The sequence below is a fragment of the Dromaius novaehollandiae genome, chromosome 26, assembly GCF_036370855.1.
Source record: "Dromaius novaehollandiae isolate bDroNov1 chromosome 26, bDroNov1.hap1, whole genome shotgun sequence".
NCBI classification, from domain to species: domain Eukaryota; kingdom Metazoa; phylum Chordata; class Aves; order Casuariiformes; family Dromaiidae; genus Dromaius; species Dromaius novaehollandiae.
Window position 1 is genome coordinate 3,889,447 of NC_088123.1, and position 14,054 is coordinate 3,903,500.

General features: G+C 51.0%; 2 protein-coding genes across 5 annotated transcripts in view; both read right to left on the bottom strand.

Annotated features, from left to right (window-relative positions):
* Positions 1-4,077, bottom strand: part of SLC23A2 (solute carrier family 23 member 2) — a 62,745-nt gene extending 58,668 nt beyond the window's left edge. The window contains exon 1 of the mRNA XM_064497735.1: positions 4,056-4,077. The gene's annotated coding sequence lies outside the window, so the exon portion shown is untranslated. The remainder of the gene's footprint in view (positions 1-4,055) is intronic.
* Positions 4,078-6,889: 2,812 nt separating this feature from the next.
* On the bottom strand, positions 6,890-13,079 carry TMEM230 (transmembrane protein 230). Of its 4 annotated transcripts, none has more exons than XM_026111499.2 (4): positions 12,829-13,079; positions 9,130-9,257; positions 8,824-8,946; positions 6,890-8,165 (listed from the first exon to the last, which is right to left on the bottom strand). In XM_026111499.2, the coding sequence occupies exons 2-4, from the start codon at positions 9,226-9,228 to the stop codon at positions 8,025-8,027; spliced, it is 363 nt and encodes a 120-aa protein (XP_025967284.1). In that variant the 5' UTR covers positions 9,229-9,257; positions 12,829-13,079; the 3' UTR covers positions 6,890-8,024. The 4 variants fall into 4 exon arrangements, with proteins under 4 accessions (XP_025967284.1, XP_025967283.1, XP_064353985.1 ...); XM_026111498.2 differs by lacking the exon at positions 12,829-13,079 and adding an exon at positions 11,767-11,909; XM_064497915.1 differs by lacking the exon at positions 12,829-13,079 and adding an exon at positions 11,774-11,899.
* Positions 13,080-14,054: the final 975 nt, after the last annotated feature.

The following is a 14,054-nucleotide window of genomic DNA, read 5'->3' on the forward strand; positions in this document are numbered from 1 at the left end:
TTTTGCAAACAGAGACCAGATTTCAGAAGCCAGCAGGGTACAAACAACCCCGAACAGCTTCCTGCGCTTCTCGCTACAAGGCTGCTCGGGGCACATCGGCCACATGATCCTCATGCGGACATCGTCAATGAATATGGGCACTAATAGTATTCAAGGACACTTACAGTAACGCTAATTCAGCCGGACAGCTCATGCTTTGGATGAATAGCTAATTTTCTCGATGCTGTTATGTCTGGTACCTCAGGGGCTGTACCGAAGAGCTGAGGTTCAGCTCGCTGAGTCAGGAGCGAGGCCTGTGTTTGCCAGGGGAAGGAGGAGCTGTGCTTACTCACCTCTCCGAGTTCGCTCCCAGGCCTGGCTTTATGCAGCTGGCAGGGAGAGTGCCTTATACGTTGGGAGGGATGAGAGCAGGAGGGGGAGCGGAGAAGTGGATTTATCCTCCTTGTTCTCTTTTCCTGCCGGTTTCTAGCTGCCAATACTGCTGCACTGCTGGAGCCACCTCTCCTCTCTCGGAGATGTTGCGGCAGAAAAGGCAGTGCAGGAACCCGGGGCTGGCAGCTCCCGACACGATGGCTTTGCTGGCACACGTCCACGCCGGCGTTTTGCTTGCAGCTCCCCGTCTGACGAAGGCTGTCACTTCTCCAGACAGGAGTCAAGTTGGGTTTTGCCACCTTGCATCAACTCTACGTGTGGCCGTTGTCCAAAGCCGCGGTGATAAACGGCAGCTTCTGATGACACGTGCGTAGGCAGGACCAGGCCAAAAAGTGGCTTATTTCCTACTTGCAGAAGGGTGCGGACATAGAGTGCTGCAAGAGCCACGTGCCACCCCACCACAGGGCTTTCGTAGCACCTAATGAAACAGGTTTTCTTAACCCACCTCCTCTGGGAGTTCAGAAGAAGGTCCCTCACTTTGCAAAGGACAGACGGCAGCACACCTGCGATGGCTTACTCAAATCTCGGCTGAGAAGTGAAAGCAGAGAGGGGAGCCCTGTCCAGCCTTTCACCACTGCAACCCGCCTGCAAGCAGTTTTGAAAGGACATCCACAGTCTGCTCAGACAGGAAGGATGGTCTTGGACTTTGTCATTGCTTTCATCCACCGTCTCCCCATGACTCATTTAATTCATCGTGTGAACGTCTGATGACAGAAACACACAGCGACGTCGGGAACGAGAGGAGAATGATTGCTGCAGAATCGACCCCCTGCCCAGGGAGTGGCAGCACCCAAAATAAATGGGTGCTGCGCGGAGGCAGGGGTTAAAGCTGGGAACAGGCAGCACCACGGCGAGCCCGCTAAAAGCTTTTTCTGAAATTGGACTGCCTGAATAGATGCTTTGCTGGGAATCCTCATTTGCTTGGCCAGAAAAAGAAGAACTTCTGGAGGCAGAAGGGAGAACTGGGCCCAAACCAAAACGAAATGGGCAAGTCAAGGGCTGGAAGCAGTCTGTGGCAATACTTTTCAGTTCCTTCTTTCCCCAACAGCTGAGCTAACACTTGTCACAGGAGTGCAAACCAGGCAATTATAGCAAGCGTGGATGCCACAGGGGTGGACGGGCTTGTTATTTATAGCTCCCTCCCGACAGAGCTTTCCCGCTGTGCCGCTGCACACAGGTTAAGGCACAAGCCCTGCCTTGAAGGGCTCGCGGTGTCTAAATAAAACCAGAAAAAGGAAGGACTAGCAGCCCTTTTTACCAAGAGCCCAGACTCTGACAGATGAAAGGACATAAAGGAAATCCATAGCCGAGCCCGGAAGGATGAACTCCGAGTTGTCTCTGCAAATTGCCCTTCGTCTCGTTAACTCCTTGCCTGCCTGCTCTACGTGCAGCAGTCCCACCTCTCCGCTGCTCGTAACCACTGCCCAGCAGTCTGGTGCAGCATCATTAAATAAAAGTCCTTGAAAGCTCTGGTGGAGAGAATTCACTCGACCTGCAGCATCAGATACACAGAAAACAAGACACTTGGCCCAGAAAAGAAGAACCCAAAATAGTGGTGAAAAAGTCATGCTGCTACATTTACTGTTAGTATTGGGAGAGACAGGAAACATGAATATTGCAGGAGCTGCTAGGCTTTTTCCAATGACATATCAATGAAAATAATTACTAGAAAATTATACAGTGATGCTGATTAGTATTTGTGGCTTTAAGGATCTGAAATCTTCCCCTTTTGCACTAGATATACTGCATGCATAAGAGTATGAAATAATCCGTGCTTGAGTGAGACTATGATATAAAGAGGGAGCTGAGCAAAGCAGAAATCTCTTGTCCAAACCTCTTACACAAAGAAAGCCTGTTTTCTATCAGCTTGGCCTCTCCAACTGAAGCAAGTTCATGCCAGCTAAGAATTTGGTCCAGCATTTCACATCAAGGTCCTGCAGGAAACTTTCCTAAATCCACATGAGTTTTCCTTTGCTGAATATGGCTTTAACTCAGAGGCCAATGCTCTTGCACGTGCGACCGCCTGGCAGGTGGGTTTTGTTATATTGCTTCGACCACTTGCATTAACCACGACTCAACGTGACACGATGATATGGGGACACGGTGCAATGGAAACGCGATATCCTATCCGGAGAAAACGGCCTTAGGCAACGCACCACGGACAACCTCGGAGGTGGAAGTACTCACGGTAGGAGTTTTTTTCAAGCATCTCATATTCCCTAAACTTTTTACAGCCCTCGTTAGCCAGGCTTCCTGATAGCCCATGTAAAATACAGAATTATTGTTTTCATCTCTTATCTTTCAGCTCCTTCCAGAAGCATTTTAAGCAAGGAAAAGAACCCAGAGGGCCCGGCTGCGGATGTATTAACTTCCCACTGTCACGTCAGCAAGCCTGTGCGCACTACGCATTTCTCACTGACAAGAAAAGAAAGGTTAAAACCTTGCATGACAGGTTAACAGCATGATTTGCAGCAACTGCTTAAATAAATGGTTGCAGGCACTACAGACTAGCAGGCAGCTAATCCTTTAAAGACTTAAGAGCAGCTACTACTTCAGTCCAAGTAAATATTTCAAAATAAAACTAATTAGTGGTGACTGGTGGATTTTTTTTTTCCTTCATTTTGCCAGCTCAGGCTAAAATGGCGATTCCCCCACAGAATTTATGCTTTCTGTGCCAAAACTGCTATTTTGCAGGAGCAGAAAGAGCCCTCTCAGGGAAGATTCATTGCAGTTTTGTTCCTTACTGTAACTGCAGCGGGACTGCAAAAATCATACATGAATCTTGCAGGTCCGTGGTGCTGTCAGGGAGACGAGCTCCAAGAGCAGCCTTTACGCTGCTCCAGAGATGGAGGGGAGCATCGCGGCCCGGTATCCAGCACAAGTACAACACACAGCCAAGGGAGGAAGGAAACGGTCGCTTCCTGATTCTTGCCCTGAATAAGCTCTGGCCACAAAAAACACCTCCTAATAATCGCCTTGAAGGAAATTTCTTAACACCTCCAAGACATGGGTGAAAGCATGGGGAGAGGCCTCAAGGTGACACATGCCCAAACAGCACCCAAAGTCTGAGCCCAGAGAAGCGCAACAGCCAGGCCGCAGCAGTGGAAGGTCAATGCAATTATTTGGAAGCAATCTTTTCTAATCCACAGTTCAGCTTTTTTCCCCCCATAGGATATTTTTCTTTTTACCTTGACCCTTGGCTCCATCTCAGAACAAAGCAAATTCTCTTGGGAGGGAGGAATCTGCTGCGGCCCACTGAACTGTCTGGACTATTTTTAGTTAAATCCAGCATTCCTAAAAATCTCAAGCTGCTTCCGCATTAAGGAAGGGGAGAAAAATAAACCCTGTGAACGCGCACATCTGCATTTCACACGGTCGGTGCGGACCATCGCATACCACGGTTTTCCAGGCTCCAGCTCAAAGCAGCGATTTCCCCGCAGCGCGAGGGCATAGCTGGGGCTGAAGGCTAGGAAAAAAGACGAAGAGGGGTCTTTGCCTGCAGTCTTCACCAGGTAGAGAGGAGGAAAACGAGGGCAGGGTTGCCGGAGGAGACAGACCAAAGAAGGGCTCCTCTGCAAGCCGATCGAAGCCGGGAAGACCTGAGGGCCAGGCAGTGCACTCACCGCTGCACCGAAGAGCTGCAGCTCCAGAGGACGTGGAGAAGACAACCCTGGAAAGGAGCTGGAGATGCAGGAGATGCCAGGAGCCGGAGGTGACTCTCAGGTGGAGATCCTACGGGAGAAGAGCGGGATGAACACCCGCAGGGAAGGCGAGGAGAAGGCTCAGGGAGTGGACCAGGGAGAGGCAGAAGATGCAGGGAGTCACGCGAACGGGCTGGTGCTCGGGACTCTTAAGGAGTCGCGAAGGGGAGGAGCGCGGAGAAACGCGTTTAGACCCCGGCGTAAGCGGAGCGGAGCAGAAATCTGATTAGAAGGGACAGAGCTGTTGTGCCAAGTCATCTTTTCCTGCCCCGCAGGGTTTCTATGTCTTCTTTGACGCCAGGCCAAATCCATGTCACTAAAAGAGTAGCATCATAGCACAGGGCCTCTCGGTGGCAAACGCTGCTGATTTGGCTAATTGGAGTCAGGAGAGAGAAAGCAGAGCCTGCCGCAGGGCTCATCCCGGCGTGCTCCGGGACGGGTACCAGCAACGCCCTGGAGATGCTCCTGCAGATTGTGCTGCCCGTTCAAACCAAGCCTTTGCTTCATGGCTGTATTTATAGCCCACGGGACGCAGGCAGCGTGCTCCAAGTGAGTCAGCGCACTCTCCCTCCTCTCTGCAGATGTTTCGCGCGGTTTATACTAAAATATTTTTCTTTCGGGATGAAAATCAGCAACAAACCTCCGGGGCGGCCCAGCCTCCTTCAATGAGGGCACGCGGGAAAACCTCAGAAAACAGCAACGATAACGATGCCAAGTGACATATATAGTCCCAGGAAAGGCGCTGCCAGGAGTCTTCATGCCCCGTTCCCAGGATGGGGCTGCCGTGCCAGCAGCTGGTTCCCCGCGGAGGACGCGCATCCGATGGCCGGCAGCGTGCTGGGCTGCCGACGGCTGCCTTCCACGGCATAGCTGCCAGAACGGCCAGGGCAGAGGCTTCCCCGTCGCGGCCCTGCCATGGCAAAGGAGGGGCAGGGAAAGCCCTTTTGGGCGCAGCATCGATTTTCGCACCTTGCTGTTGACCTCTGTGGCTATCCAGGGCCTCCCCTGTCTCCCCTGCTACCTCGTTTCCTCCCCCGGGTTCTTCACCCAGAGGTTTCGAAGAGCTTGCCTAGGTGCTGCTCCGGTGTGATGATGCTCAGGAAATTTCGTTAGCTTTAGCCACTTAAAAAAAATCATGGGATTGACTTAAAATGAGTCTTTGCTTTTATAAATAAAGCTTTTCGAGGGGTTTCTCTGGGATCGTTGCTAACTCAGTCTTCAGGGGCCCCGGAATCACGTTTCCAAATGTCTCTCTGGCAACGTTATGGTATTAAAATAAGGACATAATCATGTAAATGCACCACACACAGAGAACAGCAATAGCAGGGCATCGCTGGGGATATGAATTCAGGCACTCACGGGCTAGAGAAAAGCCTGAAATATGGGTGCTTGTACTTGCTCCAGAGCTTCTGCGCATAATAATACCCCATCGAGCTATATAAATGCAGACTATTTTTTTCGCCGAGGCAGCTGCCGCGCCGAGTGCCCAGAATGGATGATGCTCAATAAAGGCAATAGCTATTCAGTATTATCCTCATTCATCAGCATTAGGCCTGTGCCTTATTTGTCATTCAAGCCCGGCTCTAGAACCAGCAAGTTCTTCATCGGGGTTTTCCTGTTATCCCCATCGCTGCAATGAGTCAGTCGGTTCTTCCAAATCCGTGACACCCCCATTTTATAGAAGAGGAGCTGAGGAGCACAGACGTTAACTGGGGGGAGTTGCGATGGGTATATATCTTTTATATATATATCTTTTTATATATCTTTTATATCTTATTGTATCTTTTCCTCCTAGAAATGTCTTTTATTTCCAAATTAGATATGTGCAAAGGAAAACGTCACCGCACCTAGCAGCGCTGTGCCCATCGCTCGTACAGACAGCGCTGGGAGCATCAGGGCAGCGACGGTTATTTACACTGTGCTGTCCAAGGACTTTGATCCTAGTGAATAAAAAAAATAAATCAATCAATCGCCATCTCTCCAGAAGCATCAGCACACGTCTGTCCTCTGCACTTACCTGCCCCCAGGCTTCCCTGCTTCCTGCATCCCATCCTTCCCCCTGCTCCCTGCAAGCATCTTTTCTCTCCCCCTCTGCTTCTTCCAGCTCAGCTTCCCTCCTGCCTCCTCCCCCCTTTCCCAAAAGGGAACAAACCCACAGTTTTAACCCCTCGTCGAGGCTGATTCATGGTTTTGCGTCAGCTCTCCCGGCCAGACCCGGCTTTAATTGCTGGAGTTCAGCCGCTGCCAGGCAGCGTGCGACAGCATTGGGGAAGCGGCATTGCATCCGCGCAGGAGCCGCAGCGGCAGGGACACCGGGGCCCGCGTGACGCAGCAGCGCGGGGGGGAACATGCGTCCGTGACCCCCCCGGGACGCGAAGGGAGACCCTGAGCTCCGTCCGGCTGCTCCTCCAGGCACGACCCGGGCACACGCGAGCCGGTTTAGCCCAGCAGGGAGTAGATGCAGGGGATGTTTGCTCTTCTGGCAGAAGTTTGCAGCCTGCCCATCGCAGCACCTCTGCTCATGGTTGATAATTTGCAGTAGCATCGCCCTCCCCATGGTTTAGGGCATCACCCTCCCCATATTTTAGGGCTCAGGCAGGCAGAGCCACCTCCCAGGTCAATCCGCCCCAGCCTGACGTGACACTGGGCTATCAGTGCTGGTTTGCAAGCCACAGAGTCAGCCAAAGTCTTGCTCTCCCTGCCCAGAACAGCTTTGAGCACACATTCCTGCCTCTGAAAGTGAGAAAGATGAGATATACACAGAATATAGTGAAGTTTATTCATATTAAATACATATACTTGAGTCTTGCACTACTGTTTCTTGCTGTGCACTTGTTCTCTGGGACATTCGTTTCCGCTTGGGGAGTCACCCAGCTTTTGCATCAGGCAGAGAGCTATCAATCTATTTGCCCAGAATAACACATTATTGAAGCTAGCAAAACCATACAAACTGGATTTGTTTGGTGCAAATTATACACAGATTTTCTTTTTACTGGTCTAGGGAATTATGCACAGCATATTGTCTACAGGAGGACAAAGTGATCCCAACTATACATACAGACAGCTGCAATTCAAGTGCCTCCAGTATCCTCAACCAGTTGAAAACAAGACTTTGGTATTCAGACGCTTGAATCCTGATCTAGATTCCAGTTCTTCCCCCCTCTCCATTAAGTTCAAAACAATAAGCAAAAAGCCAGCAACAGTCCTTTTAAAGGATGACAACTGGGTTTTGCCAAAACCAAGAGTGGCATGGGAAACTGCTCACTTCTGAGGAATGTGTTTGCTGAGTAAGTAAAATTTGTCGTTCTAACGAGAGGAGTTGTGTAGCAAATGCACTGTGAAGCATTTCATGCAAGTGCAGTTTTCCCTGCTGTGTGCATTCGACTTCCACTATTCCAGATGCAAGCACAAGACAAAAAGTGCACTGGAAATGTTTCTGATGGACAGAGAGCAAAAAAACTGGATATGCTATTTGTTTGCAACAGCAAACCCAAGGATAGCCATAATCTCTTCAAAAATAAACTCTAGAAAAACAAATATCTTCATTGCTGAAGCTGTCTGGCTCATCTATTTTTGGAAATGGCTAGAATTACCTTGCCCAAGAAGAACTTTTTACAAGCAACCAGCATGACATCACCAAAAGAGGAAAAATAAGAAATCACATGTTCTCCCCACGTGTTCTCTCCCCGTAATGTCGCAATCCCTTTGGTCAATCCCATGTTTAAAACTCCCCCAAAATGAGAAACCAGCAACACCTTAACACACTATTTACAGAACCAAGTCGCATCTTGTGACTGATCTACTTCATTTACAGCCTTGTGCACTGCCTCTCGTGTCCAGGGTGACTAACAGCTATCATCAGCCTAATTACAGCGTGATCTAGGAGGCGGGTCAGTCGTCGAAATCCGGGATGTCGTCGTAGGAATAGCCCCGGTAGCCCTTGGAAGCGTAGTAGGCGATGCGCAGGTGGTAGAAGCCGGGCAGAAACACGAGGATCCCGATGATCAGCACGGGGATGGCGCGGTCCGTTCCCTGGAGCAGAGGGACGAGACGGGAGAAACAGTAAGTGCAACGGTGAGAGATGTGTATCGGGTCTTCCCTCGTCCGTCCTGCCTCGCAGGGCTCAGTTTAGCAAACCACCTCATCTGCGCGTCTCTGGGGCCTGGCTAACAGAAACTTAAGCTCAAGTCAGAAATCCCGCAGCTGCTGCAGGCTCAAGCAGCGCAGCAAAGCTCCAGCTCTTCTTCCTGGCCTGGCCTCTGCTCCCCGCCGCAGGAAACCTCAACCGAACCTTTCCTGCGGGTGCAAGGGGCAGCTCCTTCCAGCTCTAATCACACTGCCGAGCTGCCAACCACAGGCTCCATCCTCCACGCTTGGCCAAGAGCGAGCTCCCTATCTGCGCGTGGACCGCTTCCGATACGGCTGAAACGCCGACGTTTCCAGCGCGATAAGCGCCAGCCGCCAACCGTAAAGCAATTCCCTGCCACGCGGGGTGGAAGGAGAAGCGTACGATAGCGGAGCCCAACGTCAAACGCAAATACGGACCCACTGTCTTCCCTGGTGCTTTCAAGGCAAACGCAGAGTCGAGCAGAGAGCTCTCAGCTTCCACCTCGAGCACGAGGGCTGAGCAGCCTCTGGGGAGGGGGAAGCAATACAAGACCTCGAACAGAAGCGCAGTCAAACCACTTACCCCTTTGCTGATGTATCCTGCCAAGAGGAGGGCTCCTATGATGATGAGGAGGGTCCCAATCATGAAGAGCACTATGGCCAGCGCGATGGCCTTGTAGGGGATTTTTGGCGGGCTCTTCTTGAACTGTATGGGAGATGAACATTAAAGAAATGGCCCTGCAGCCAGCTTTGTGTCTTTCCTATCTGAGGCTGCGCTGGTGGAGACTAACAAGACGCAGCCTCACGCGCTTAGGCAAAGCTTAGCGCCTCCCCGAGCAGCCTGCAGTCAGGGCAGCCGCACAGTGCTCCCTTCCTCCCCGATTCTTACCTGCAGGTCAATATATCCATCGTCGGTGCTGGAGAGCTTGGAGTACTTGACTTTGCTGCTGGGAATCCCAGCAGCCAGGTTGGTGCGTGACGGCATCATAACAAGGGAGCCTGGGCATCAGCTAGAAGCTGGAAAACAAACGCGAGAACGGCGATAAAACCAGAGCAAACTAGACGGCAGAGTCTGAGACACGCATGGATCTCATTCGTTAAGAGACACAGCCTGTGCTAAGCAAAGACGTCTCCGTTTTCAGTAGTTAAATCTTTGCAAACAAAGCTTTGTGTATAAGCCTAAAATACAGAGCTGCAGGGAAACAGGCAGTCAGGGCTGGTCAATATTTGAAAGCAAAGTCAGATTAAGGTAGAACCTGCACTTAAAACACGATGGAGGTTCCCCAGTAAAGCCAGGTACAAATAAGCTCTTCCTAGAGCCAGACACCACAGATGCTGCATGCTGAATATGAATTTGGTGTCGTAAGACTCGTTAGTGGGTATCCTGATACACGTATCCAGGATGCTCAGGGCCAGGGCAGGACTAAGCCCCCTCCCCAGCGAGCTCACAAGCAGGAGCGGCCAAAAAAACGTTTTGCAAGGAGACCACGGGTCCCGCAGGGAGGTGTTCGAGGTCTCCGGCTACGTCCAAACAGGGAGACTAACAAACAAACCCAGGCCAGCCCCAAACAAAGCAGCCTTTCAACCGGCAAGATGTTTTGCAATAGATCCGTTTGGAGAAGAAAAACAACCCCAACCAAGGAGAACGCTAGAAACCAGCCTGAAACGGAGCTGTCATCCCTCGGACAGCTCGAGCCGTGACTCAGGGCGCCTGGCGAGGGGCCGAAGACACGAGCGGGTGAGCGGGTTAACCCAACAAGCCGAGCCGCGTGGGTCGCTCGTCTGTCCGGAGCAGAGCCGCGGAGGAGGCAGTGCTCTATTTAGTCGCGCCGAAGCTGTACCCTGCAATTTCCCCGTGCTGCGACTCCAAGCCCTGTGGTTTTGCTGCCAGCAGTGACATCCCGGGGGACTGCACTCAGGAGGCAGAGCTGCACCGCTGAGCCCGGCTTTTCGGGAGCCCAAGCCGGGGCCCGGCCTGCTGCCAACGCATCCGTGGCTCACGGCAGAGTCAGGGCTCAGCCCGACCTGACACCCCGCAGCCTCCAAGCCACAGCTCCGCTATCTGCTCACACACAGCCCCAAACCAGTGCTGCAGCTCAATGCATCGATCGATTCCCAAAAGCGATGCAAAACCAAGCCAGCGGCTGGCAGCTCTGCACCTTCCTCCTCCAATAGCCGTTTTTTGGGAGGGGATGGGGGGAATAACACCCTCACACTAAGCAAGCAAAGCCCCAAGAACGCGTATCCCGAACACCCCTGCAGGATATACGTGCTCTCTCCATAATGTGACTTGATGCCCAAGGTAGTAGCTTTATGCTTCCTTTTACCCAAAAATCCTTCGTCACCTTCTCACTAGAAGACGTCAACCTCCTCCTGCCACAATCCCCCCTCGCTAGATGTTTCTTCCTCCTGCTGATTTGACTTCGGCGAAAAACCCCACCACCCTCAAGTCCAACCCCATGGTGCTGCATTTCTCAGAAGTGAGAATTGAGCTTTTAATGCCCAGCGCTGCCAGCCCAGTGCTGCCTCCGCTGTGCGTTTAACCTGAAGGGGTTTTTTTTTGCTTTTTCTGTAGGAAAAAACCAGCACAGACAAAACACTTCCACCTCTGCTGATAACGCCCAACACCCACCTCCGAGGCGCCAACGCTCCCATCCGCGGCTCCACCTGCATCGATATCCCTTAGGGCACCGTGCCGTGAAGCGCCCAGCAGCCTCCCACCCGCCTGGGGTGGACGGGGGTGACGAGAGCCAGAAGCAACCGGCACATCCGAAATTGCGCCAGATTTCCTGGCTCTGCCCAGTTCAGCCCCACACGCAGGGGACCGACTCTGCACCCGCTGCACCAGGCTCTTCCTCCGCACGTCCTGGGAATTACCTCCCATTTACCCCGTGGAAGGGCAGATTCCTGCCCTGCACGTTATCCCGCTAATCAGCAAGAAAGGGGCTGTAAGGACAAATCCAGACAGCTAACCAGGAGCATGTGCTTAAGGGACACACGTTTAACAAGTGTACTGAGCTCAGCAGAGCTCTGCTCCACCACAGGTCAAGATCAGAAACTCACTGCTTGGCTCTTTAAGAGGAAAAGAAGGAGCAAACATGCCTCAGCATTTCAGCTTGCTAATAGGAGATACTATACATATACCTTTTTTAAGCATAGTAAGAACCAGCATCGCCTGCGACAAGACTTCCAGCAGAGAGCAGACATGCAAAGCAAGCGCGGAAGTGAGAGCAAATGCTGCACAGGAACCAAGTAATAAGTCCTGGTTTTCCTCTGAAGAGCAGTGATATGTGTGTATCCCCCTCTGCCCGGCAGCAGGGAAGGTCACCCCTCGCCCCTTCGGGAGCTCAGACCTCGCTCCTAACCCCGTAAACACATCGATCCCCTTCCTCAACCCGAAATGGTTTCCCTGCCGCTGGGCAGGAAGTTCACAACATGTCTGTGAGCCCTCCCAGGGCGGCACGCCGCGGCTCGGGCAGCTTAACGGGCTCAAAACACTAATTAACAAGGGCACAGAGGCAGTTACCCACGACCTGTGCTGCTGGCGAAGCCCATCTCTCCCAGCGCCGCTCCTTCCCCGCCGCCCCAGCGCAGGCCAACCCAGGAAGTTTATTCCCGACACCAGCCGTTTCCTTCCAGGTTACGGCAGCGCTCACTGGCTCCGCTCCGGCGGCTTATCCCGAGCCTCACGCCAGGGATCTGCGGCTGGAAGTGCCAGGCCGCGCGTCCTGGTCCCATGGGAGAGCAACACCCCAAACCCCATTTGGGGGCAGCTTTGGCAGATGGTTTGTGGAAGCACATTCATGCACACGCTGGTCTCACCCCTGCTTTAGGGTAGCTCCATCTCCTAAAGGAAGCCCTAGGAGGCATCAAGCTCTCTCTGGACAGAGACGGCTGGATGTGTGCAACACATGCTACAGCCAGAAATGGTTTCTAGGAGCAGGATCAACACAGCTGCTACTCTACCTCCCCCAGCTGCTCCAAACCAGGTGATGACAGGAGTTACCCAGGTTCCAGTTCTCAGAAATTAAAGTAGATTCTGAATTTTACATGCCTAAGAGCCCCATCTCCTTACAGGGGAGAGGATTTTTCCCCCCTCCTCTATTTAACCTTTGTTATCAAGTATGAACCTCAAATCCTTACCATCTCAAACACAAGGAAGAAAACATACAGCTTTCATTTAAAAACCCAACCCAAGAGGAATAGTAATATTTTACCATTTTAAGTAACATTTTTTCCAGTATCTGGGCATGTAGGGTGTTGGCCAGAAAGCAGGTTAAGTGCATTTCCCTAAAACAGGAGTATTTAGATACCTAGATAGAGCATTAATTGATGTTTCCTGTTACATGAAGCTCCCATAAACTGGGTTGCTGCAGTTGAAGTAGCAATTAAACCAGCTGGCTTATTGTTATGATCCTTTTATGGGTAGAAGAGGAAAAATAGAAGCTCAGTAATTTCCAATATAGCAGGAAGTTGCACCAAAAGGATTTGTTTCAGTTACTAGTCCAGATTTACTTATGTCACTGAAAAGAAATGCAACTTTCAATATTGCAATATTATGAATTCAGTTCTTGGCTGAAGAACTTACCTTGCTATACCATAACTTAGAGCAATGGAGTCAGATCTTACTTTCTCAGACCATTTCCTTAAAGATGCCAAGTTCATAACAAACTTCAAAAAGCTCAGGAGAATAAAGGGGGCCATGTTCTTGAGCCCTGCAGACATTCAAAGCTCATGGAAGAGGTTGTGAGACCACACATCCACCTTACAGCAGCAGCAAACTGAAATCTAAATGCTTTCCACTAAGAAACAGCAAGTGCTACTGTCAATTCAGAATAGAGGGCCAGAGGCATTAGGAAATCCAGTGCAAGGCTTTGAGCAGGGGCTCGTGGCAGCAGCCACATCATTCTGACACAGCAGAAATCATGCCTCTAACTTAGCCTCGTACTGCCACCTTGTGAAATCCTTCTGCTAAGCTATCTGGAGGAGCTGGATTACACAACCAGCAAGCTGACAGCCAGTTTACACTCCAGTTTCTTTCTTACTTGCTTTTTTTTTTTTTTTTTTTTAAATAGATGACCACGCATAGGGCCTCCTAAATACAGATACACCCACAGGGCTGAACAGGACCCTTTTTAAGCCCTAATACCACTGAGTACTGATCAAGCCAACAAATGCCCTTTCACTCTTTTCTCATTCCTAAGCAAGGGGAGTCACAAGCCAGCTGCTTAAAACAGTTTTCAAATCCTATTTTGCAGGGTGGTTACAGCCTTCATGATCAAGCCCTCAGGGTAAAAATGTGCTATAAGCCTCATCTTTGTGCATTTTACTAGCAACAAACTTGAACATAGTAACCAACACCCTCAATCAAGAGGGAACTTGGTGGCAGTTCCAGTGACTACACTACACTGTCAACACAAGCAGGAGGTGTGGGACAAGGACACTGAATGAATACAACATGCAGAGACTTGTTGAGGAGTGGCTTGACATAAATAAACCATGAACAGAAGTAGAGCTGAAAACAAAGGATTTACACAACCTCCCGCCAGACCAAGCAGCTTTCAGTCGCTACTACACTTCAGGTCTAGGCACTCACTTACTTTCAAGCAATAGTGACAGCTACAGGAACAGTTCCTGTTGAGTCAGCTCCTGCATTTGGTGAACAGTTAGGAAGCTAATGCATTTGAAAAATTTTCACAAGCCTCTCACCTGCTTTAAGCTGTCAGCATCACCGAGGGATTAGTTCTTCAGGTTCTGACCATCCTGTCCACTTCAGTGTTGTGAACCCTGGGACTGAGCCACCCTTCTCTGCTA